The following is a 26743-nucleotide window of genomic DNA, read 5'->3' as shown; positions in this document are numbered from 1 at the left end:
CTGAATGGTCCATCTCATCATCATGGATAGCCATTGGTCTGGTACCGTGTGATCAGTCCGGCTTGCTGGGATCTCACATGGCTTTTCCACCTTGTTGGACCTCTTTTCTGTGTGTGGGAGATAGTTCTTTGTCTTTCTTTTTCCCTTGTCTTCCTTTGTTTCTTTGTGTGTTCTCAACAGTCACTTTTTAATTAGTTAGACACACCCTCCTAAATTGGAATTCCCCAATTAATGTAGGTTGGGTGTGTACATATGGTAATGACTATGAAATCACTATAATACCAAGGATGCATTGAGCATATCACCCATAATGCCTTTCCTGTCAGTGTAATGTCAACTACCCATACACTAGGGGGTGCTATTGCATAAGCAATTAGCATCATTACCCTTAAGGGTTAACTGTCAATAACTGGTCTTAAACCCACATTCCACACTTGAAGTATGGAGCACTATATTATAAATTCAGGGATTGTTTTTGACATATATAAGTAATTGAAACCTGTATTCTCATAGACATCTTGGGGCCTACCTAGACATCCAAATTTATTGGAGGGATAAGAATACCATGGAGGTCTCTTTCACATAGATGTGTGAACCTCTCTGTGTGCCTAGTCAAATGGGTAATTCATTGTTAGCCAGAATAACATTCACAAGACTAGCTAACTAGCCCTTTTATCGGTCTTATCTAAACAGCAATAAAATATCTAAAGAGACAAGAAGTATTCCTCTCCCAGACTGGCACTTTTGTAGAGATGCAACTTTAGAATACACTGTGGTCTATTTAGAACATACAACATGGCGGACACATCATGCTATTATTCTATTAAACATAGTGATTCATTTTTGGGGCCTACAATAAGTACAACATAGGTGACTAACAATGCAGTACTCTTAAGAACATTGAGATGTCCCAGCAACATTGGCTGTTCTTTTGCTTCTGACTTTCTCGGGCAGACCAGCGGCACAGGTGTTGGGCCCACTAAAGGACTGGTTATTATCAGTATTATTATGTTGAAGCACTTTATGAAATGGCTAATCTATTTTCATGAGTTTCATCTGTTATTTATATGTGTATTTATTTCTATGTTGTACATTTATGAGAGGAACTGTGCAAGCCCATGTGACCCTGCCTGCTAATGGGAACCCCTAAATTCCTTAGTATATAGAGTAGTGGGGGGAAGAGTTGCACAGTTCAGTTCAGCTTAAAGCTGTGAGCAGAGCAAAAGTGTGGTAAAGGTATAAGGTGTGTGGAGAAGCTTTGAGGAAGGCCCAGAACAAATGTATCATTTCAAGTTCTATTCAGTCATTCTGCAAGGATAACCCGCAGAGAGGAAATTCATGCCCTGGTAGAGAAAGCTACAGGACCTTGACAGAACCCTAGCTACCTGGAACGATCTTCAGTCTAAATCAAGTCAGTATCAATCTCTTGGGTGAAAGGTACTAAAAGTCCCAGCAAGGCAACAGGGTTCCCAAGGGGTTACGCTGACTCTTTTCCAGTCTGCACCATACTGTCTGTGTGTATTAACATCTGCACCCTGCTCAGTAAAGACAGTTATCTGTAACCTGTTTGTGTGTTCCTTTACTCCCCATGCCTTGCCCCAAAGAAGCTGTCTCCAACCTTGGACCGTGTATAGGCTAACAGTGCCCTGGTGTCACAAAGTGATCAGGTATTCCTTACACCACTCGTGGCACCACAATATTTCTTCTCCAGCTGTTACAGAAGTTTTGGAATTCCTCCATCAAGGTTAAACATAATACTTCAGCTAAATACCCTCAAGATGCAGTTTTTGGTCCTTTACTTGCTTTTTCTAGGTAAATTCTCTATTCACCTGCTGTTGATATGTTTATTCAAGGCTGTAAAAAAAACTTCATCCTGTGGTCAGAGATCCCACTCTAGTCTGGGATCTAATTGTAGTCTTGAATGCTCTCATAGGGCTCCGTTTAAGCCACTTAAAGGGGTATTCCGCCCCTAGACATCTTATCCCCTATCCAAAGGATAGGGGATAAGATGTCAGATCGCCGCGGTCCCGCTGCTGGGGAGCGAGTTCGCTCTGTGCGTAATGACGGGCGCCGCCCCTCGTGACATCACGGCCGGTCCCCTTAATGCAAGTCTATGGGAGGGGGCGTGACGACCGCCACGCCCCCTCCCATAGACTTGTATTGAAAGGGGCGGGCTGTGACATCACGAGGGGTGGAGCCGTGACGTAACGATGCTCCGGACCCTGTACCGCCCATCATTACGTGCAGAGCGAACTCGCTCTGTGCTGTAATGAGAGCACGGTGCCGCAGCAGGGATCCAGGGGGTCCCCAGCAGCGGGACCGCGGCGATCTGACATCTTATACCCTATCCTTTGGATAGGGGATAAGATGTCTAGGGGCGGAATACCCCTTTAAGGATGCGGACTTCAAATATCTATCCTGGAAGACTCTTTTCCTAGTGGCCTCTGCGAGGCCTTCATCACGGTTCTTTACCACTACTGGAGGAAGATGAGAAGGAGGATGACAAGAGGAATGGGGCATATTCCTCTTCCCCTTACTGTCTTAGTGTCAGAGGCAAGACATTTGTAAGCCTCTTAGCTGAGTACACCCTTTGTGACGACCCATTTTTTATTGGGTGTTTCAAACTTGAGGTGGGGTGTATGTTATGATTTCACACATGTGGGGAGGTGGGGTGAAATTTAGGAACCTAAACGTCCCTAATGCCCTGCCTATAACAGGAACCTTAAATCCTAAACAATTTTTTTTCCCAAAAAAACAAAAGTACAAGGGCAACTCCAATCGCCTAAGCATCTGTCACCTTAATGCCCTGCCTATAACAGGAACCTAAACTCCTAAACATTTTTTTTTAAACGCCAACTCTTGTCGCCTAACCTAGACATCCACCACCGTATATGAGGGCTCGTTCTTTACGCCGTGATCTGTAGTTTTTATTGGTACCACTTTTGCGTATGTGTGACTTTTAATAAGTTTTTATAAAAACTTTTGGAATATAATGTGATTAAAAAAAGCATAAATTTTGGACTATTTTTTGTTATCTTTAGATTGCATATACTGATTAGTGTTATGCATTTAAAAAGCACTGATCAGTGATATCGGCGATCCACTTTTCTGGTCTGCTGGAAAGCAGACCAGAGAAGAAGACAACGCGAGGATGGACGGAAGCGGGTGAGGGGACCGCCGTCCGACATCTTGGATGATCGAATCACTGCGGCAGAGCCGCGGGCGATCCGATCATCCAAAGTGCTGCATTGCTGCAGATGCCATGATCTGTATTGAACACGGCGTCTGAGGGGTTAATGGCAGACATCAGCGCGATCGCTGATGTCCGCCATTACCGAGGGGTCCCTGACTGCTGATAGCAGCCGGGACCTGCCATGCATGATGCGAGCACCGTTACAGTGCTCACGTCATGTATAGGTTGTAAATGTACGTCCTGGTGCATACATTTATGTCCTATGTCGTTAAGGGGTTAAGAATGCCAGGTATCTGTCGACAACCAGGGATACTTGATGCCGCTTTATTATAGTGTGATTAAACCTTAAAACTCCGTCAGTGCATTCAAGAAGCTGTTAGTTACCATGGGTTTTGACATGTCGCCATAACTACACCTTAAAAGCACTTAAAAACTACTTGAATACATAGTTAGCAGTGTTAGAGAGAGCTTCAGTGTTAGGCAGTGTTAAAAAAACATTTGGGGCTTATTTTAGTGCCGGGTCACGTCAAACTAGGCCAAATCGTGAGTTGAACTTTTCTAAAGTTTGCTCATCTCTACTCAGAAGTGAAGATGGCCAAAGGACAGAGAGCTGCAGCAGCCAGAGCTCCACAGATGGCATGTAGGATTCTGGTGAGGAACACTGGAGATACCTAGGGCAGAGAGATCCGGACATATACACCGCTCTGCCCACTGAGGGGAACACGAATGGGAGTGAGCAGAATGAGGTATATTATTTAGATTTCATTACTTTGGCTGAAATTGGTTGATCACCCGGACCAACTAATTGCACCCAAAATAGCCAGGAGCCGCCTAATGTAAACAATGGTGGTGATTGGTGCTGTATTGTGCAGCACCAAATACCACCGATGTCCCTGTCACTGGGCAGGGTAACAGGATTTTTCCTGAAAAATGCTGTCAGCAGCTAGTCAGATTTGGCTAGCTGATGGCAGTGATCACAATGGAGGGTGGGGGGTGGTGCTGTTAACAAAACCCCCTGGGTCCCGAGGCAAAATGGCTGGCCACCATCTTACCAGGCACGACGCTATGCTCTCAGCGGTGGCTGGTATCTGCATGACGTACATGTACGTCCAACCGATCATGATGTACTTGAATATCATGTGTCAAGAGGGGCTTAAACTCACATCCTCATGAAAGCTGATCAGTTTGAAAGGACCGATTCCTCATAAACCCATTCTGACATGGTGTTATACATTTATTTTCATTGAGATACAACAAAATAGCATCTCTTAGAAGGGCCTCTATCAATTTACTTACAAAAGGCCTGTTAGTTTAATAATTCCTGGGGTCACTTTTTATATAAAATATTGGAACCACATTTGCTATGCGTCAGTCCTGGGCAACAGACCCAATTACTATAGAGTCCTCGAATATTAGAAATAGGGGTCTGTCTATTACATTATTTTACTTCCTTCGAAAGTGGGGGTGAATGCCATCTGGATCTGGTGATTTGTCTATTTTGATTTTTTCTAAGGCAGCACTGTACTTATTTCTGGGTTAGACAAGTGAATTGTACTGGAAATTTTACATTATCCCATTGTATTTTACTGGTCATTTCATTTTCATCTGTAAATACAGTGGAGGAGAATGTGTTTAATATATTTGCTATAATATATTCTCTGTCTATTCAGTTGAAGGCTTCCTGTCAGTAACAGTGTGACCCTTGCCCTAATGCAGGTGCCTGCACTGTAAAGGAGAGAGGATGCAGCCAGGCTGGACAAGGTATGTCCTACCCTCTTGGCTGTCAGCCTACTTACCCATAGCTACCTAGCTGGCTGTCTACCTACCTGGATTTTAACCTAGCTAGTTACCTACCTGGTTGTCTACATCCTAACTAACCTATTCACCAATCTACCTAGCTGGATAACAACCTATCTAGTTACCTACCTACATACCTACCTGGCTGTCTACTTGCCTAGTTAGCCATCTACCTGCCCACCTGGTTATCTACCTACCAACCTACCTAACTGGCTGTCCACCTGCCTGGCTAGCTACCTACCTACTTGATTATCTATCCACCTAGCTACCTAGCCATGCAACTACCTACATAGTTTCCTACCTGTTTTTCTACCTACCTAGCTTCCTACCTACCTGACTTTCTACCTACCTGGCTATCTAACTATCCAACTTCCTACCTACCTACCTAGCTAGGTAATAACCTGCCTAGATAGCTACCTACCTGGCTACCAATCTACCTGCCAACTTACCCAGCTACCTACCTCGCTACTTAACTACTTTGCTAGCTACATATCAACCTACCCACCTGGCTACATATTTAACAACCGACCTACCACGCTACCTAGCTAACAACCTACATAGATAGCTAGTTACCTACCAACCGAGCTAGCTACCCGATACCTACCTACCTTGGTACCTACCTATGTATCATCATATTTACCTACTGGGAGGGGTGGTCTACCTACCTAAGGATGTATTTACCTATTGGGGAGGGACAACCTACCTGAGGACATAAAGGGGGGGGGAGGTCTACCTAATAAGTGAACTAACTACTGTGGGAAATACCTACCTAATAGTAGAACTACCTGCCTACTATGGGGGATATACCTACTTAATGCGGGACCTACTTTCCTGCCCACTTTTACTGTGCATGACACCAAGGGGGGCATTACTATAAATGGGGAGATTGTGTACAGGTAGTGAGGGCACTAGAAAATGTAGAGTCTAACAGGGTTGTCCTGCAGATGCCGAAGAGATATCTTCTTTGAGCCCCAAGTTGTAACTATAATCTTTATAATCACTTATAATCAATTTGGTGTACAGATCATTTGTACAGTTAGTATATACCTCTATATAGTTCTGTATGTAATCATTTATATGGTATACATATCCTGTAGGCAGCTGGTATCTACCTCAATATGGGCACTGTGTGGGGAAATACCACTCTGTGTACAGAGGTTTTCTTTGGTAGCAGTATAGTGCATTAGTCAGCCACTGTGTGATGTATAATGTGTTCCTAATGCGACAATATTATTCGACCCTTGTCTTATTTGTATACTGGTATTATTGGTATTGTTAGTCTGTGTATAGTGATTTTGTGCTATTTGTGCTATAGTCTTTGTGTGGTGGTATAATTTGTTCCTTGTCTACTGGTATTATTGGTAATATTGGTCCTGGTACTCTGGATTGGGTCAGTAACAGTATGATAGTAATATGCATGTTGTTAATTTTCCTCCTTGTATACTGGTATTATTGTCAATATTGCTTTCAATATACAATAAAATTTGGTCAGTAACAGAATAATGGTTATAAGTATGGTGATATTATCCTTTCTTGTATACTGTTATTATTGGTATACAGGATTTGGACAGCAACAGTATGATGGTAATATGTATGCTGATAATGTTTCCTCCTTTGTATACTGGTATTATTGGTCATGAAAAATCTTACCTATGTTAAAGTTTTATTTATATTTATTTACTTGTAAGATACCTGACATGTCTTTTCACTAATGTTAGTGTCAGATGGGAAGCAAATGATTTCAGCAGAAATATTTCAGCAGCTTTTCCTGCTGTATATGTTAAATGAAGGCCATGAACTCAGTCTTTATCAACGGTGCAGCCCCTTACTTCTTAGGAATGGTAACTGAGAAGTTTGACCTCAATATTCATAAAGTGATGGCATATCCTAGTAATGAGATATAATGGCAGACAGGAATACCTCTTTTACTCTTGAATTTATCCCCACAATCTTGTAAAGCAGCATCCCAATGGTTTTCAGCATATAGTAACAACGCTGTGTGAAATCATGGTATAGATCATTATATAAATGATTATATATAAATCATTACTAATATGGAAAACCTTTAATAAAAATGGTTACAGCAACACACTTACCAATAGATTGAAGCCGGTTAAACCAACGAACTGTATTTTGAAAGTAGTTTGGAAAAGTAGGGTTTGCAGATCCAATCATATCAAGTAAAATAAATAAATCCTTAAAAAAAAGAAAAGACATGTTAATACAAAAAATAATATAGGCATTAATATCAACTCTGAAACTAAGCCAATATTACTGCAAGAAATTAACACATGAAATGCATTTTTATAGACATCTTTTTTTTGCGGGGAGGGAGGGTTGGTTTAATTATTATGGCAATAACAAAAGGAAAAGCCATGAAAAGCAATTATAAAAATCACTGCAAAAAAAAAAAAAAAAACACAAACCTTAAAATATAGATGGGGCTTTCCATTTTCACTTTAATTTCAAGCTAATGGACATTCCTACTTGGTCTGCATGCTGAAGGAGGCCCAAGAGGCCTTAGCTAAAGAAAATATACAACAGGCTGCTTTACCCCCGCACCCCCAAAGAACACCTCGAGTCATCCTTATTAGTGTTGAGCGGCATAGGCCATATTAGAATTCGCGATATTTCACGAATATATGGACGAATATTCGTCATATATTCGCTAAATTCGCATATTCATAATATTCGCATTTTATTTTTGCATATGCGAACAATTCGCAAATGTGAAAATTAGCATAAAAAAATTAGCATATGCAAAAATTAGCATATGCAAATTTTCGCATCTGCGAAAATGCGCACGCCAGTCTCACACAGTAGTATTAGAGCCTTCTTTACACCACACAAGCTGGAAGCAGAGAGGGATGATCACTGTGATGTGTACTGTAAAAAAATAAAATAAATAAATAAATAAAAACGAATATTCGTAATTACGAATATATAGTGCTATATTCGTGAATATGCGATAACACTAGCAACACTAATCCTTATGTGGGCCCCTGCTGGACCGCAGCGAAAAGCTAACCAGTCATCGTGACTCTCTGCTGGGGGACATTGAGGTGGCTGTTAACTCATGTACCACTTGGATCCCCTCTGTGCCTGAGGACATTGCTATCCTGCCTGTATTCATGAACGCTACCCTGTGATCCCCCGACTATCCTCTCTTTGGGTGGCCCTTTCCTGCCTTTACCTAATAATGGCCGATCATGGCTCGGAGTAGTGTGACCCTCGAATCCCAGGCTTGGGGCAAGGAAGTATGATAGGTCCCGATGTCCCTGGACTTGTCTTTCCTTATGTGGACATTATTGTTTGTCTGTCTGTTTGTCTGTCTTGTTTAGTTTATGTTAGTTTTGTTTTACTTTATGTTATGACCAGGTACACGTGTTTGCGCAACTATAGTATTTTGCACAAGTCCTAACATCGGTGCAGTGCCACTTTCTCTGGGCCCCGTGGAAGCTTCCTTCTCTACGTACAGTTATTTTAGCCTGCCTTATTGCCGTTTTGTGTAAGTTAATATCGCACAATGTTAGGGGCTTTAATCCCCCACATAAGGGAGGGAAGGCTTTCTGGGATGATGCCCGTCTCCATCCTGATGTTATTTGTATACAGGAATTGCATTTCTCTACTACTTCCTCTCGCAAGTTTTTCCATAAGTCTTATAGGTGCTCCTTTATGTCCACTTATGCCTCTAAAAGCAGAGGAGTGTTTACATTGTTACATGATTCCTTTTCATTTAATGTTGACCGCACATTGATTGACCCTGACAGTAGATATGTGATTTTGCTGGGATTGATGGGGGGAGAAAGTGTTACGCTTAGTCAAATCTTATGCACCTACTGATGCCCCAATTGCTTTTTTCAGGCAAATGTGCACGTTACTTGGCTCCCTGCACTACGATTGGTTGATTTGGGCTGGAGACTTCAACTTTGTAGCACACTGGATCTTACCACCTCTGCCCTGCTTTGCAGGTCAGGGACCCAACAACATCAGTTACTTAAATTGTTTGAGGATTATAATATCAATGATGATATCACGGGTACTAATAACCCGTTATTGCCAAAACTGCTTTATGCCAGACATGTTCCCTGATCTTGGTCCGATCATGATGTGGTTCAGGCAGTGTTTAATTTAGCTGAACGCACTACGGTCCCGTTTAGAAGGCGACTGAATGAGTCCCTGCTCTCTATGCCCTGTGTTAGATCTCAACTAGAGACCAATATTTCTTCTTATTTTAGTGATAAATTGCGCCTTGATAGTGACCCTAGTTGGGAGTGCTTAGCTCACAAGTTGTTCATGAGAGGTCGCATTATCTCACTAGCTTCGGGCATCAAGAGACACCGTGATGCTACGAAATTAGCTTTGGAGGCCAAGCTGGCCAGATTGTCATATGCGCACTAACAAAATCCCTCTATCTATCTTTATAAATCAGTCAGAGACCCCAGGGCACAGCTGGATGCATTCCTTTCCCATGAAGAAGAAAAGGCGATACGCTGGACTAATGCTACTTACTATCGATTTGCCAATAAACCAGATCATCTGTTGGCATCTATGTTGCGCAGCACGGCATCTTTTAATAGGGTGCATATTCTCCAACTCCGCCCCGGTGTACGCACTTCTAACCCAGATCGTGTCTATGATGCGTTCCACTCTTTTTATTCTAATCTATACTCGCCCCCCTCTCACTTTCCTTCACTTTCTGCTTCTCTTTCATCATACCTCTCTTCTGTCACTTTACCTATGTTAGAACCTGACGCCTTGGAAGTCTTTAATGCTCCTATCACTTCCGAAGAGGTCATTGACCGCCTCAAATCTGGGAAGTCCCCTGGCCTGACAGGCTTTAAGCAGCCTACTACAAAAAGTTTGCTGCATTGCTTGTACCACACCTTAGCACTCCTCTCTACACTCCTCCACTTCTCTTTTGGATGCACATTTATCGGTTATCCCCAAGCCTAATAGAGATCACTTACAACCTGTAGACCTATTAACTATAGACCTATTATACCAAATTGCTTACATCTATCATAGCCTGCTGCCTTCACCGCTTTCTTCCTTCTTTAGTGCACGCTCACCAGGTGGGATTCATTCCGGGCCAAATGTGCGCAAGATTGTCAATCTTATACAATGGTCTAATACAACCAAAACACCTATGGTGGCCCTTGCTATAGACATAGAAAAAGCTATCAATAGTGTTACCTAGCCATACATGTTTGCAGTTTTGGGTAAATTCGGTTTTAGCGGTTCCTTTATAAGGATACTGGACCATTTATACTTTTCACCCCAAGCCTATCTTAAATTGCCAACCACTCCCCCCAAACTTCTTTCCATTCTTAGAGGCACCCAACAAGGCTGCCTGTTTTCACCGGCTTTGTCTGCTCTCATGATGGAGCCGCTTGTGGCTCAGATTCAGCATAACCCGGACATCAGGGGAGTGAAGGTGGGTGAAGGTGAATATAAATGCAATTTATTTGCTGATGAATTCTTACTCCCACAGCTCCCCTTACTAACCTACCGAATCTTGCACTCATCTTGGATGTCTTTGCTGGGATCTCTGGTCTCCGAATTAATGCCTCCAAATCGTAAGCCATGTACTGCACTGTACCCACCTCGGTTCAGCACCTTATTACTTCAAACTTTGGCTACCATGACTCCTCTTCTGGCCTTTCCTACCTGGGAGGGAAACTCACCACTACTCTTTCCTTATCTGTCCTGGATTGGGAGAATCAATGTGGTTAGGATGGTGATATTGCCTCGCATACTGTATTTATTCCGCTCCCTTCCCATACCAGTTACAAAGAAAGACTTACTCTCCTTGTAGAAGGACATCTTTGCTTACGTATGGTCCTATAAAACGACTGAGAATTGGTAGGGCACTCATGTACTATCAGTCCCGAACCTCTTGAAGTATTACTATGCTGCCCGTATTGCTCAACTTTCTTTAACTGTCAAGGGGGAGCTCCTAGGTGGGTGGGCTTGGAGGAGTCCTTGGTATATCCTTATTCTCTTTTGTCTCTTATGCGGTCAACCTCTTCTATTTCCTCTTATCTCCCCTCCTCTGCACTAGTTACTCTACACGCTCTCTCTCTTTGGCAACTGGTTCGCTTCAAATTCTTCTTGCAATCTTTTCCCTCCCCACTCCTTTTTTGCAACATCCTTCTTTTAAACCTGGCTTGGATGTCTCCACTTTTCTATGGTGGTGCATTGCTGGCCTACTTCGCTTACAAGATTTTCTGTGCGGACGGATCTTAATCTCTGTTGAGACTTTAATTACTCAACATGCTATTCCTGTTAGGGAGTACTTTAGAGCACGTCAAGTCATGTCCTATTATACTGCCCAAATGCCTCCTGCAGTACAAGCTGGCTTGACCCCTTATGAACAACATATGCTATACTCACCAGGTATGAATAGATTACTTTCTATTTTATATGCTTCTTTCAATGCCCCCCCAGCAGACACCAAACTCCCATTTATGTTTGCCTGGGAGACAGACCTCCGTACTAAAGAGAGTGCTGCACTACAGTTAGCAAAGGGAGTTGGCAGGTCTCCCTCACTGAGACCTCCTTGAAAATATTGCACAGAACTTATCCTACTTCACACAATCTTCCCTTCAGTCTCGCCTCTTTGCTTCAGGGGTTGCGGAGCGAGTGGCATTCTATACCATACCTGGTGGAGCTGTCCTGTAGTAGGTTCCTTCTGGAAACAGGTCCTAGATATGTTATTCTCTATTCTTCCATGTCGAATGCAGAGGTTACCTTCTTATTGTTTACAGGGACACAAACCTGCTAGAATGCCTTTTCACACCTTTAAATTGTCTCAATATATTTAGCTGGTTTCCCGTAAACACATAGCTTCGCAATGGAGGAAGCCTTTCCCGCAGGTGATAGAACAAATTAACACCATTGTGCTATATGAAAAATGAACAGCCATTAGGGAAGATCAGGTGGACCGCTTCAACTTGGTTTTGGAACCATGGTTAACCTCTCATCACTGCCCTGACATGCGCCACTGCTTTTCTCTATATTGAACTAATTCAATACCTATTACCTATTCATGGGACATGAAAGTTATTCCTTGTATTGATTTATGGGACCTGCTGTAATTCACTGGCACTGTACCACACCATTTAAGTCATCTCTGCAGATATATTGCATGATCACTTTTTCACTGCATGCCTGTTCGCACCTCGTAACTTTGTTCCTTTAAGGTTGATAGACCTGATTTGATTGTTACAATGCATATTTTGTATATGTATCTTTATACTCTCTAATAAAGCTTCTTTGCTTTATGGTTAAAACTAGTAAGTTGAAATACCACCCACCCCTAAAGACAAAGGGTAAATCTATCACAAACTGTGTAGAGAAAGAGTGGTGCTGTAGCTTAACAAGGACAGCCAAAGGGCATGCTGGGAGTTGCAGTAGTATGCCTCATGCTGTAAGTGCATGCTGAGAGTTGTACAAGGTACATTCACACGGGCGGGGGTTTACAGTGAGTTTCTACCTGCAAATTTGAGATGCAGCAAATGTTCTGCTGCAGCTCAAACTCCCCACGAGAAACTTACTGTAAACCCCTGCTGTGTGAATGTACCCTAAAACACTACACTACACAAAATAAAAAGTAAAACACTACATATACCCCTACACTACATCCCCCCCACACACACACACACTCACACACTTAAAATGAAATAGGTCTGGTCTGGCACTGTTTCCAAAATGGAGCCTCCAGCTGTTGCAAAACAACAACTCATAGTATTGCTGGACAGCCATTGACTGTCCAGGCATGCTGGGAGTTTTGCAACAGCTGGTGGAACCCTGTTTGGGAAACACTGCCGTAGGGTAATTTTGGTATCGGAGGCAAATGTATTTCTTGCATCCGGGTCCGTCCCTGCATGATCCCTAATTTAGGCCTCAAATGCGCATGGCGCTCTCTCACTTTGGAGCCCATACTCGCAAGAAATTTTAGTAGGATTTTTCTCCTTTTACCTCTTATGAAAAGGTAAAGTTAGGGGCCTACAACAGGTTCCACTGGCAACTTCATTGGTGCCTCCCAGGTCCATAAACACCATATTCCAGTGACGCGTCTTGTCAAGCCCTTCTACATTTCTTATGTTAATGGACAAAATCTGAACTGTAAGGTGCAATTCAGAACTGAACCCCTCGTCATGCAAGTGGAGGATTTGCATAAGGAAAAAATTGCTACCACATTGTACTTCAGAGCTTCTTCTTGGTCTTCCTTGGCTTCAAAGTCATTCTCCACAACTTGACTGGAAATCTGGTGAAATCACGTGATGGTTACAATTTTGCCAAGATCACAGTCTCATGCCTCCTCTTAGGCCTGCTAATAAAAGCTTAAGATCCGACGCTCTTTCCACGCCAAGGCATAATGTTCCTCCTGTGATATCTTCTGTGCCTGTTAAACTCAGATGTAAAGTCTTGAATTGGGGATATTTTTATTTGCCAGTTGGTCACCTTAGAAGACAGAAGACTCCACGACAGAAACCTGTAAGTCCCTTACAGCCTTGGTCCATTCCAGAAACCCCTTCGTCTCATGTAACATAGTAACATAGTTAATAAGGTTGAAAACAGACCAGAGTCCATCAAGTTCAATCTAGATGCCTAATGAGTCCCTGCTGAGTTGATCCAGAGGAAGGCAAAAAACCCTCACACTAGAGGTAAAAATTCCTTCCCGACTCAGAATAAATGCCTGGATCAACGTTCTTTCCCTATAAATCTAGTATACATAACCAGCAATGTTATTACTCTCCAAAAATGCCTCCAGACCACTTTTGAATTATTTTACAGAGTTCCCCATGACCACCTCCTCTGGCAGAGAGTTCCATAGTCTCACTGCTCTTACAGTAAAGAACCCCCATTTGTGCTGGTTTGGAAACCTTCTTTCCTCAAGACTTAGAGGATGGCATCTATGCCCCTATTGATGCACCCCATGATTTTATTTGCCTTGGCAGCAGCTGCCCAACACTGGTCACTACAGCTAAATTTACTGTTAACTAAGACTCCTAAGTCCTTTTCCACGTCAGTCATCCAAAGTGTGCTCCCATTTAATACATAATCCCAATCCGGATTATTCTTCCCCATGTGCATAGCCTTACATTTATCAGTGTTGAACTTCATCTGCCACTACTCAGCCCAAACCTCCAATCTATACAGATCCATTTGTAACAGTGCACTGTCCTCTATAGTGTTAACCGTTTTACAGAATTTAGTATCATCTGCAAAGATTGCTACTTTACTATTCAACCCCTCTACAAGGTCATTAATGAATATATTAAATAGAACAGGACCCAAGACTGACCCCTGTGGTACCCCACTGATAACAGTCACCCAATCGGAATAAGTACCATTAATAACCACCCTCTTTTTCCTATCACTGAGCCGGTTACTTACCCACTTGCACACATTCTCCCCTAGGCCCCATCCTTCTCATTTTATGCACCAATCTTTTATGTGGCACCATATCAAATGTCTTGGAAAAATCCAGATATACCACATCCAGTGATTGCCCCTGGTCCAGTCCGGAGCTCTCCTCCTCATAAAAGCTGATCAGTTTAGTTTGAATGGACCGATCCCTCATAAAGCCATGCTGATATGGAGTCATACATTTATTTTTATCAAGATACTCCAAAATAGCATCTCTTAAAAAAACCTCAAACAATTTACATACAATCGAGGTTAAACTAACAGGCCTATAATTCCCAGGATCACCTTTTGACCCCTTATTAAATATTGACACCACATTTGCCATGCACCAGTCCTGGGGAACAGTCCCTGATACTATAGAGTCCATGAATATTAAAAATAGGGGTCTGTCTATTACATTACTTAATTCCTTTAGAACACGGGGGTGAATGCCATCTGGACCTGGTGATTTGTCTATTTAGATTTTTTGTATTCGGCAGTGTAATTCTTCCTGGGTTAGACAGGTGACCTGTACTGGGGAGCTTACCTTATCTCGGTGTATTTCACCTGGCATTAAATTTTCCTCGGTGAATACACTGGAGAAGAATTTGTTTAATATATTTGCTTTTTCCTGATCCCCATTTATAATTTCTTCCTCATCATTTTTTAAACGGCCAACACTTTCATTTTTAACCTTTTTGCTATTAATATAGTTAAAGAACATTTTGGGGTTAGTTTTACTCTCTTTTTATTTTTACGCCTTTTATCTGTTTTAAAAATTTTTTTTACATATTCTACATTTTTCTCTATAGCTTTTTAATGCTTCTTCACTGTTGTCCTGTTTCAGTAGTTTAAATGCTTTATTTTTGTCATTTATTGCCCCCCTTAACATTTTTATTCATCCATATTGGTTTTCTTTTATTCCTGACCCTTTTATTCCAATAAGGTATATACCCCTTACAGTGAGAATTTAAGATATTTTTAAAAGTCTCCCATTTAGTGTCAATATTCTTGTTTTTGAGGACATTCTCCAATTTTATATTGTTAAATGGGCACTCTCATTAAAACAAACTTTAGCTATTGCACTCCTTATGGTAAATGAAAAATATTTCTAATATACTATGTTTTAAAAAAAAATGAAGTTTTGTATGTTTTATTGTTTTATTTGTGCTTAAAAAAGCTCAAGAGCACATTTTCCCCCAACTCATACACAAACTTTGGACCAAAGTCCAAACACAGGAAGTGCCGCCTGGAGTGCTGAGGGGGGGGGGGGGGGGGGGTCCAACCAACAGCATATGGCAGTTATGTGTGAGAGGAGCTATGATTGGATGAGCCTGGACATCCCCCCCCCTTTCCCCTCAGCACTCCAGGCGGCACTTCCTGTGTTTGGACTTTGGTCCAAAGTCTGTGTATGAGTTGGGGGAAAATGTGCTCTTGAGCTTTTTTAAGCACAAATAAAATATAGAAAACTTCTTTTTTTTTTTTAAACAAAGTATATTAGAAATATTTTTCATTTACCATAAGGAGTGCAATAGCAAAAATTAGTTTTAATGAGACACAACGCGCTGCGTGTAATGCACGCTATACACTACGCCAAGACCTCAAAGACGTCACTTCTCCTTCTCTGTATGGGGAGAAAAAAAAGAGACCAAAGAGGGCGCCTCGTGTGATACCGTTGGGTGGTTGAGGGAAAAGGAAGGGAAGTAGGTGCGGGGCTTGCAGGCCCCTTAGGTAGTAACTGCTCACCTTAGAGCAAGTATTAAACTTGCATATCAACCCAATGCACGGGTTACAAAATAGCCGGAACCGCTGCTGAGCCTGAGGTAACATGTGAGGTAAAAACCGTCTTCTGGAGAGAGTAGGTGATCATAAAAGAGCAAAAAAGACCTCGCAAAAGGCGCTGTTGGATCCGTGGAGATGTAGGAATAAACCAAAATCCAAGGTGGAATATTGTAAAAGCTTGTGGATTTTATTGCAAATGAATAAAACCAATAAAAGCAATAAAAGAGAGATACAAGTTAAGATTACGCGTTTCGGGGGAGCCACCCCCTTCTTCAGATCAGTATGCAGACTATACAAACAGAGATTCTATAAATACTGGAAAAAAGGGCGCCAGGTACATTAGGGGGTGGAGTTATGCAAATTACATACATATGAAACAATAGGAAAAACCACAGAAACCGAATATAATCAAAGAATGTCCATCTTATATAGGTAACAGTGGGGACCAAATGTTATTAGACAGGGAATTCAGTGTGTGGCTCAAAGATGAGGCTGCCGATGTCTGGCAGTATCAGGCCACACATCCGGACCGCAGATATAAACATCCGGGGTCCAAATGTGAGTCAGAACAGCTCTGACAGCAGCTGCGATGTGTAATGCGAGGGCGCGTTGCTAAGGTGCGTGCGTCACGTGGCTAGTGCGGCCAATCAGGAAGCAGTGATCACGGAGAGCTGTCAGTGGTATGCTGACAGCTCCGTGCGCTGCATCTAACAGTGTGTAGCTCTGTGTAAGCTGGCAAGAACTGCAGGGGGATGGAAGAGGATATCTAGAAATGTTTAAATTGATTTGAATAAGAGTGAAGTGTGTTATTTGGGGGAGAGTGATGCATGATGCAGGGGGATGGGGGGATACGGAGCATGAGAGGACTAAGAAAGAAAATAGGAGAGTGTGATGACAAATATTGGGAAGATGGGCTAGTGGTCATACCTGGGTACTGTGGACATGGGGTGGAGGTACATGGCATGTACATATTGGGTGACAGCTACTGGAGTGGGGGTACTAAATCAGGTAGCATGAATATATATTATATTGGGGGGCACGGGATCCGGACAAGGAGATGTAAAGTGGGTAAGGAATTATGCGTGTATATACATGAGCATATGGGTAGTAATGCACATGTGTCACGAAAGACATGTGTGAGCATATGTTTGGCAGCCATATAGCAGGACAGCTGTACTAGATAGTTGTATAGTTACACATATGAGTAACAATGCACATGCATCGCAAGAGATGCATGTGAGCATATGTATATGTGTAGAGCTTGAGCAATGTACTACTGCGCATGTATGTGAGTGAAACCATACACATTTGAGTAACAGTGTACATGTGAGAGTGTGTTCATGTGCATAAGGGTGATAATGCACATGTACCACAACATGCATGTGAAGGTGTTGAATAGAATGAAATGAATGGTATATTGGGGTTTGTATAGAATTTTTGATGGATGGGGTGGATAGAGTAAAATTAGTGGTAAATACAGGTGGATCAGGGTTGATTAGTCTGATGGATGCGTTCGAGGGTTAAAGGTTACATTCAATCATTTCGTTGAGACCCCCTGGTGAGATGGTTCCTGCAGTTCTTGCCAGCTTACACAGAGCTACACACTGTTAGATGCAGTGCACGGAGCTGTCAGCATACCACTGACAGCTCTCCGTGATCACTGCTTCCTGATTGGCCGCACTAGCCACGTGACGCACACACCTTAGCAACACGTCCGTGGCAACTCCCCCCTGACGCGCGCCCTCGCATTACACATCGCAGCCGCTGTCAGAGCTGTTCTAACTCACATCTGGACCCCGGATGTTTATATCTGCGGGCCGGATGTGTGGCCTGATACTGCCAGACATCGGCAGCCTCATCTTTGAGCCACACACTGAATTCCCTGTCTAATAACATTTGGTCCCCACTGTTACCTATATAAGATGGACATTCTTTGATTATATTCGGTTTCTGTGGTTTTTCCTATTGTTTCATATGTATGTAATTTGCATAACTCCGCCCCCTAATGTACCTGGAGCCCTGGAAACACTGCTGCAAGCTCTAAGGCAGGATGAGGACATTACGGGCCTCAAAATTTCAGATCACACACATCTCACAGCAGCATTTGCGGACGACCTCTTGTTGTTAGTCACTAACCCGATAACTTCACTTCCCAAAATCCAACATGTTATTGCACAATATGGGTCTCTCTCCAATTTTAAAGTGAACTATACGAAGTTGGAGATACTTAATATCTCTGTCCCGCAACATCAAATCCGACACTTACAGACCTCATCTCCATACTGCTGGCCCACCGCCAAAATTACATATCTGGGTGTGGCGATCCCCGCCTCACTGTCGGACCTATTCCATCTGAATCACACACCCTTACTGGCCAAAATAAAAAAGCAATTAGCAGACTATAAAATTCCCTTCCTATCGTGGCTGGGGAGGCGGAACCTACTTCAGACATACATAATTCCCTCCGTGCTATACATACTCCAAATGGTCCCCATTCACCTGCCCGCAACATACCTGACTCAGTGGAGGCGCCTCATCACTTCCTTTCTTTGGGGGGGGAAAAAACCCAGGCTTGCATATGGACTTCTTTGAAATAGGAGGAGCGATGGTGGCATTGGCATGCCTAATATTGAACACCTATACTTAGCCACACACTTACAGAGATGGACGGAACTAGCTTCTAACACTAGCTTACTACAAGGCTCTGCAAAAGAAATGTCCCAACTCGGATCCGCACATACACTTGCCTTGCGCAACATTTGGCTTCCCACTGTGAACAACCTGTCGGAGGTAACAAATTCCACCCTCAAGGGCATCCTCTTGTCTAAAATATGGTATGACAAATCCCTCATACCCACATTGGAATCGGACAAGTCAACTGCACCCAATTTGCCCTCTTCCCTGATTCCCTACATACTACACCCCAATGACGACAAACCAGACAGCATCTGGGACAGCCGTTCATAGAACTTTGTGTTGATGGACGCCCGCCTTCCCCTGAACATATTGCATCACTACTACCAGACCACACTGGTACATCAATTTCCTTCAATCATACCTCATAAGACGGGTTTGTGCTGCAGCTCTCAGGGTGTGCTTTATCGCAAGGGACATTGGGTGGTTGGGGAGGATTGTGGCCCTGGCTCCTTCGGGCAGGACGAGGCTCTCCGTCTTCCGCACTCATCTGCTGAATGAAGGTAATACGTCGCCACCTACATTTTACAGCTCTCGGGGGCTGAGAGGGCGACGGTCCTACGTAACTCGCATGGATTTTCCAGATGCGTTAAACTACAAGAGAACCACTACAAGCTCCTTGCTCGCTGGTATAAGACACCAGACCTTCTCTTTCACTTGGGCCTTTCTCAGTCTCCGAGATGTTGGAGATGTAAGGGGGAGGTGGGTTCTCACCTGCACATATGGTGGTCCTGCCCATTGATTGCCCCGTTCTGGCGAGATGTTGAAAGCCGGATCGGGGGTCATACTGGGCAGCCCCATTGAGTTGACACCTGCTGTAACACTCCTAGGCTTGCCTGATAAAGCCACCCCTCTGCACAAACACTCTTTGTTGGCCCACCTAATCTCAGCAGCGAAATCGCTGCTCCCATTGCTCTGGAGATAACCTGACCCTCCTTCAGTCGCCCAATGGTTGCTCAAGGTGGCCCACATCTGTAGGATGGAAGAGCTCTCGAGCTGGAGCAATAGGACATACGACAGATACTACAAAACCTGGTTTCCCTGGCTGACATATAAAGAGCAGGCCCCCAACTTCCTATGCTAAACCCTGTGGGCCCCAGATGTGATAATTCAGGATACCGCAGGATTCCCCTTCGTTACATCTGAACCACCCCTTCTCCTTTTTAACCCCACACCGCCTCCCACCCCTAACAACCTACCCTCATTTCCTTACACCCGCTCTCTGGCCCAAACCCGCACCCCCCTCTCTCCTCTATTCTCCTCACTGCCCCGGTCCTACCCCCTCCGACCCGCAGCAGACTTCTCATCTCTTCTCCTGCTTTATTTCCTTTCCTAAACTTACCGTCCTGATCCTGCTCTTCTCCCCTGTTTCTATCTTATCCACCTTTTCCCCTTCTAATACCTCTGCTCTCCAATCACCCTTCTTTCCTCCTCTACTCGCGCTATGTTTCTCACCACCTGACCCCACATTACCTGAGTGTACTACGACTCGCCTGTGGTACTTACCCAAGACAGGAATAATGGGGAGTGTTGCAGATGTACTATTCCCAGTTAGTCTTAGACCACTGTCGACACCACTTCTCTTAAGCCCATAAGGACATAGAACCACCCAGGCTTGAGGACTAGGACGAACACAATGTGGCCTGACCCAGTAATGTACTTGCGCTTACACCCATGTGTATAACACTGTTTACTTTCATTTATGTTCATGTTTTAATTAACCACTGTTATCCCTTTGTTGTGCCTAACAGGACTCTAAGCTTTCGCACAACTAACGCTTATTGTATTTTCATGTAACCGACGCGGGTACTCGGTTGCGCCCGAGACCCGGTCATTGTTTTCTATTATTATATATGTTTGATAAAACAAAATAAAGATTTGAAAAAAAAATTAGTTTTAATGATAGTGACCCTTTAAGGGCTTCTCTGAGTTAATCAAACTTTGCCTTCCTAAAGTTCATTGTTTTCGTGGCCCCTCGTAAGATTCCCTTATTGAAGAACAAGCTATAACGTATTATATTATGATCACTATTTCCTAGATGTCCTTCTACTTGCACATTAATCCCTTAGGGAAGGAGCCCACTAAGGAACCCCTAAGGACGGGAGCATTTTTTGCAATTCTGACCACTGTCACTTTAAGCATTAATAAGTCTGGGATGCTTGTACTTTTCATTCTGATTCCAAGATTGTTTTTTCACGACATATTCTACTCTATGCAATGTATGAAGAAAGGACAATAGCGGCAACTCACTGCACTGTGCAGGATAAGTTTTAATGGACTATCATAAACAGACAGCTGGAGCAGTCCAGAGGGTGGAGCGACACAGTGTTTCGCCGGCGGCGAAACACTGTGTCGCTCCACCCTCTGGACCGCTCTAGCTGTCTGTTTATGATCGTCCATTAAAACTTATCCTGCACAGTACAGTGAGTTGCCGCTATTATCCTTTCTTCATACATTGCATGTTAGTGACTTTCTCTGCGAACACCGCTGATAGGATTGTTTGGAGATCATCTTCTAAGTGCTTTACATGTGCCACTGTGCTACCGGGTTTGACTGTCTGGATTGCGAGTGGTGCTCATCATCTTCTGCCCTCTCCCTTTGTTTATTCTACTCTATATTAGTGGTAAATTTTTGTCAATACTTGCATCATTACTTGGTGAAAAATTCCCTAATTTGATGAAAAAATTTTGCATTTTTCTAATTTTGAAGCTCTCTGCTTGTAAGGAAAACAGACATTCCAAATAAATTATACATTGATTCACAAATACAATATGTCTACTTTATATTTTCATCATAAAGTTGACATGTTTTTACTTTTGGAAGACATCAGAGGGCTTCAAATTCAGCAGCAATTTTCCAATTTTTCTAAAAAATTTCTAAATCGGAATTTTTCAGGGACCAGTTCAGTTTTGAAGTGGATTTGAAGGGCCTTCAAATTAGAAGTACCCCATAAATGACACCATTATAAAACCTTCACTCCTCAAAGTATTTAAAATGACATTCAGAAAGTTTGTGAACCCTTTAGGTGTTTCACAGGAATAGCAGCAAAGTGAAGGTGAAAATTCTACATCTTAATTTTTAACACTCAAATGTTCTTGTAGACCCAGTTTTTGAATTTTTACAAGGGGTAAAAGGAGAAAAAGCCCCCCAAAATTTGTAACCCAATTTCTCTCGAGTAAGGAAATACCTCATATTTGTATGTCAAGAGTTAGGCAGGTGCAGTAGAGGGCTCAGAAGGGAAGGAGCAACAATGGGATTTTGGATAGTGAATGGTTTTCTGAAATGGTTTTTGAGGGGCCTGTCACATTTAGGAAGCCCCTATGGTGCCAGAACAGCAAAAAAAAAAAAAAATGGCATACTATTTTGGAAACTACACACCTCAAGGCACGTAACAAGGGGTCCAGTGAACCTTAAAAACTCACAGGTGTTTGACGACTTTTTGTTAAAATTGGATGTGTAGATGAAAAAACAATTTTTTCACTAAAGTGCAGTTTTTTTCCCAAATTTACCATTTTTACAAAGGGTAATGGGAGAAAATGCCTCCCAAAATGTGTAATTCCATCTCTTCTGATGCTCTGCGGGGTAACTACAATGCTCAGAAGAGAAGGAGTCACATTTGGCTTTTGGAAAGCAAATTTTGCTGAAATGGTTTTTGGGGGGCATGTCGCATTTAGGAAGCCCCTATGGTGCCAGAACAGCACAAAAAAAACACATGGCCTACTATTTTGGAAACTACACCCCTCAAGGAACGTAACAAGGGGTACAGTGAGCCTTAACACCCCACAGGTGATTGACGAACTTTCGTTAAAGTGGGACGTGAAAATGAAAAATTAGATTTTTAACACTAAAATGCTGGTGTTACCCCAAACTTTTCATTTTCACAAGGAGTAATAGGAGAAAATGCCCCATAAAATTTGTAACCCCATTTCTCTCGAGTAAGGAAATACCTCATATGTGGATGTAAAATGATCTGTGAGTGCACTAGAGGGCTCAGAAGGGAAGGAGCGACATTGGGCTTTTGGAGAGCGAATTTTGCTGAAATGGTTTTTGGGGGCATGTCGCATTTAGGAAGCCCCCATGATGCCAGAACAGTAAAAAAAAAAAAAAAACACATGGCATACTATTTTGGAAACTACACCACTAATAAGTGGTGCAGTGAGCATTTACACCCCACTGGCATTTGACAGATCTTTGGAACAGTGGGCTGTGTAAATGAAAAATAAAATTTTTCATTTTTACGGATGACTGTCAAAAAATCTGTCAGACTGATGGGACCTGTGGGGCGTAAATACTCACTGCACCCCTTGTTACATTCCATGAGGGGTGTAGTTTCCAAAATGGGGTCATATGTGGAGGGGGTCCACTGTTCTGGCACCGTGGGGGCTTTGTAAACACACATTGTCACGGTTCGGCTGGCTGGAGGTGGATCCTCTGTGCCAGAGAGGGATTGGCGTGGACCGTGTTGGTGGACCGGTTCTAAGTTGCTACTGGTATTCACCAGAGCCCGCCGCAAAGCGGGATGGTCTTGCAGCGGCGGTAGCAACCAGGTCGTATCCACCAACAACGGCTCAACCTCTCTGACTGCTGAAGATAAGCGCGGTACAAGGGAGTAGACAAGAGCAAGGTCGGACGTAGCAGAAGGTCAGGGCAGGCAGCAAGGATCGTAGTCAGGGGCAACGGCAGGAGGTCTGGAACACAGGCTAGGAACACACAAGGAAACGCTTTCACTGGCACAATGGCAACAAGATCCGGCGAGGGAGTGCAGGGGAAGTGAGGTATAAGTAGGGAGTGCACAGGTGAACATACTGATTAAGCCTGCTGCGCCAATCAGTGGCGCAGTGGCCCTTTAAATTGCAGAGACCCGGCGCGCGCGCGCCCTAAGGAGCGGGGCCGCGTGCGCTGGGACAAGACAGACGGGGAACGGGTCAGGTACGGGAGCTGGGATGCGCATCGCGAGCGGGCGCCTCCCGCATCGCGAATCGCATCCCGGCTGGGAGTGATATTGCAGCGCACCCGGTGAGCAGGTCTGACCGGGGCGCTGCGAATGAGAGGATGCTGCGAGCGCTCCGGGGAGGAGCGGGGACCCGGAGCGCTCGGCGTAACAGTACCCCCCCCCTTGGGTCTCCCCCTCTTCTTGGAGCCTGAGAACCTGAGGATAAGACTTTTGTCTAGGATGTTGTCCTCAGGTTCCCAGGATCTCTCCTCTGGGCCACAGTTTTCCCAATCCACCAAAAAAAATCTTTTCCCTCTGACAGTCTTGGAGGCCAGAATCTCCTTCACAGAGAAGACGTCAGATGAACCGGAAACAGGAGTGGGAGAAACAACTTTGGGAGAGAAGCGGTTAATGATGAGTGGTTTAAGGAGAGAGACATGGAAGACATTGGGAATACGAAGAGAAGGAGGAAGAAGGAGTTTGTAAGAGACAGGGTTAATCTGGCACAAGACTTTGAAAGGGCCAAGATAGCGTGGTCCCAGTTTGTAACTGGGGACACGAAAGCGGACATATTTAGCGGAGAGCCATACCTTGTCTCCGGGAGCAAAAATGGGGGGAGTCCTTCTTTTCTTATCAGCAAATCTTTTCATCCGGGATGAAGCCTGTAAAAGAGAATTTTGGGTCTCTTTCCATATGGTGGAAAGATCACGAGTCACTTCATCCACAGCGGGCAAACCAGAGGGCAAGGGAGTGGGGAGGGGAGGAAGAGGGTGACGGCCGTACACCACTAAAAATGTATTTAGCAGAAGATTCGGAGACTCTGAAGTTGTATGAGAATTCGGCCCATGGTAGAAGATCTGCCCAGTCATCCTGGCGGGAGGAAACAAAATGCCGTAAATAGTCACCCAGGACCTGATTAATTCTTTCTACTTGCCCATTGGATTGGGGATGATAAGAAGAAGAGAAGTTTAATTTGATCTTGAGCTGTTTACAGAGGGCCCTCCAGAATTTAGACACGAATTGGACGCCTCTATCCGAGACGATATGCGTGGGCAAACCGTGAAGGCGAAAAATGTGTACAAAAAATTGCTTTGCCAACTGAGGCGCTGAAGGAAGACCAGGAAGAGGAATAAAATGTGCCATCTTGGAAAATCGATCAACGACCACCCAAACAACTGTGTTGCCACGGGATGAGGGCAAGTCCGTAATAAAGTCCATACCAATCTGTGACCAAGGCTGTTCAGGAACAGGCAAAGGATGAAGGGGACCAGCAGGCTTCTGGCGAGGAGTCTTATCCCGGGCACAGACAGTACAGGCCCGCACGAAATCAACAACATCAGTCTCCAGAGTCGGCCACCAATAAAATCGAGAGATGAGTTGCAAGGATTTTTTGATGCCCGCATGGCCTGCGAGGTGGGAGGAGTGTCCCCATTTGAGAATCCCGAGACGCTGGCGTGGAGAAATGAAGGTCTTCCCTGGAGGAGTTTGCCTGATGGAGGCTGGAGAAGTGGAGATCAGACAGTCCGGAGGAATGATGTGTTACGAGGAGACCTCTACTTCAGAGGCATCAGAAGAACGAGAGAGGGCATCGGCCCTAATGTTCTTGTCAGCAGGGCGAAAATGGATTTCAAAGTTAAAACGGGCAAAGAACAACGACCACCTAGCCTGGCAAGGGTTCAGTCGTTGGGCAGACTGGAGATAGGAGAGATTCTTGTGATCCGTGTATATGATAACTGGAAATTTTGATCCCTCCAGCAGGTGCCTCCATTCCTCAAGCGCCAATTTAATGGCCAGTAGTTCTCGATCACCAATGGAGTAGTTTTTCTCCGCCGGAGAGAAGGTCCTAGAAAAAAACCCACAAGTAACAGCATGCCCGGAAGAATTTTTTTGTAGAAGGACAGCTCCAGCTCCCACAGAGGAGGCATCTACCTCCAATAGAAAGGGTTTAGATGGGTCAGGTCTGGAGAGCACGGGAGCAGAAGAAAAGGCAGACTTGAGATGTTTAAATGCGTCTTCCGCTTGGGGAGACCAGGACTTAGGATTGGCATTTTTCTTGGTTAAAGCCACGATAGGGGCCACAGTAGTGGAGACGTGTGGAATTAATTGTCTGTAATAATTGGCGAACCCCCAAAAACGTTGGATAGCACGGAGTCCGGAGGGGCTTGGACAATCTAAGACGGCAGAAAGTTTATCTGGGTCCAATTGTAGTCCCTGGCCAGAGACCAAGTATCCTAGGAAAGGAAGAGATTGACATTCAAAGAGACATTTCTCCATTTTGGCATAAAGTTGATTGTCCCGAAGTCTCTGAAGAACCATGCGGACATGCTGGCGGTGTTCTTCAAAGTTGGCAGAAAAAATCAGAATATCGTCCAGATAAACCACAACACAGGAATATAGGAGATCACGAAAAATTTCATTAACAAAGTCTTGGAAGACGGCAGGGGCGTTGCACAGGCCAAAGGGCATGACCAGATACTCAAAGTGTCCATCTCTGGTGTTAAATGCAGTCTTCCATTCGTCCCCCTCCCTGATGCGGATGAGATTATAAGCACCTCTTAAGTCCAGTTTGGTAAAGATGTGGGCGCCTTGTAGGCGATCAAAGAGTTCCGAGATAAGAGGTAAGGGGTAGGGTTTTTTTACCGTGATTTTATTAAGTCCGCGGTAATCAATGCAAGGGCGTAGGGAGCCATCTTTTTTGGACACAAAAAAAAATCCAGCTCCGGCAGGAGAGGAGGACTTGCGGATAAACCCCTTTTTTTTAATTCTCCTGGATGTACTCCGACATGGCTAGAGTCTCTGGAGCAGACAGAGGATAGATTCTGCCCCGGGGTGGAGTAGTACCCGGGAGGAGGTCAATAGGACAGTCATAAGGCCTGTGAGGAGGTAAAGTCTCTGCTTGCTTTTTGCAAAAAACATCAGCATAGTCC

General features: G+C 43.9%; 1 protein-coding gene across 4 annotated transcripts in view; it reads right to left on the bottom strand.

Annotated features, from left to right (window-relative positions):
- QPCT (glutaminyl-peptide cyclotransferase) overlaps nucleotides 1-26743 on the bottom strand; it is a 431934-nt gene that overhangs the window by 226705 nt on the left and 178486 nt on the right. For all 4 annotated transcript variants that reach the window (XM_056566979.1, XM_056566977.1, XM_056566978.1 and 1 more), the window contains one exon: nucleotides 7087-7186. In XM_056566979.1, coding sequence (XP_056422954.1) covers nucleotides 7087-7186 — 100 coding nt within the window. The remainder of the gene's footprint in view (nucleotides 1-7086; nucleotides 7187-26743) is intronic.

The sequence above is a fragment of the Hyla sarda genome, chromosome 3 (assembly GCF_029499605.1).
Source record: "Hyla sarda isolate aHylSar1 chromosome 3, aHylSar1.hap1, whole genome shotgun sequence".
Taxonomy (NCBI): Eukaryota; Metazoa; Chordata; class Amphibia; order Anura; family Hylidae; genus Hyla; species Hyla sarda.
Note: the sequence above shows the minus strand (reverse complement) of the source record. Positions and strands in the feature narration are given on the sequence as shown.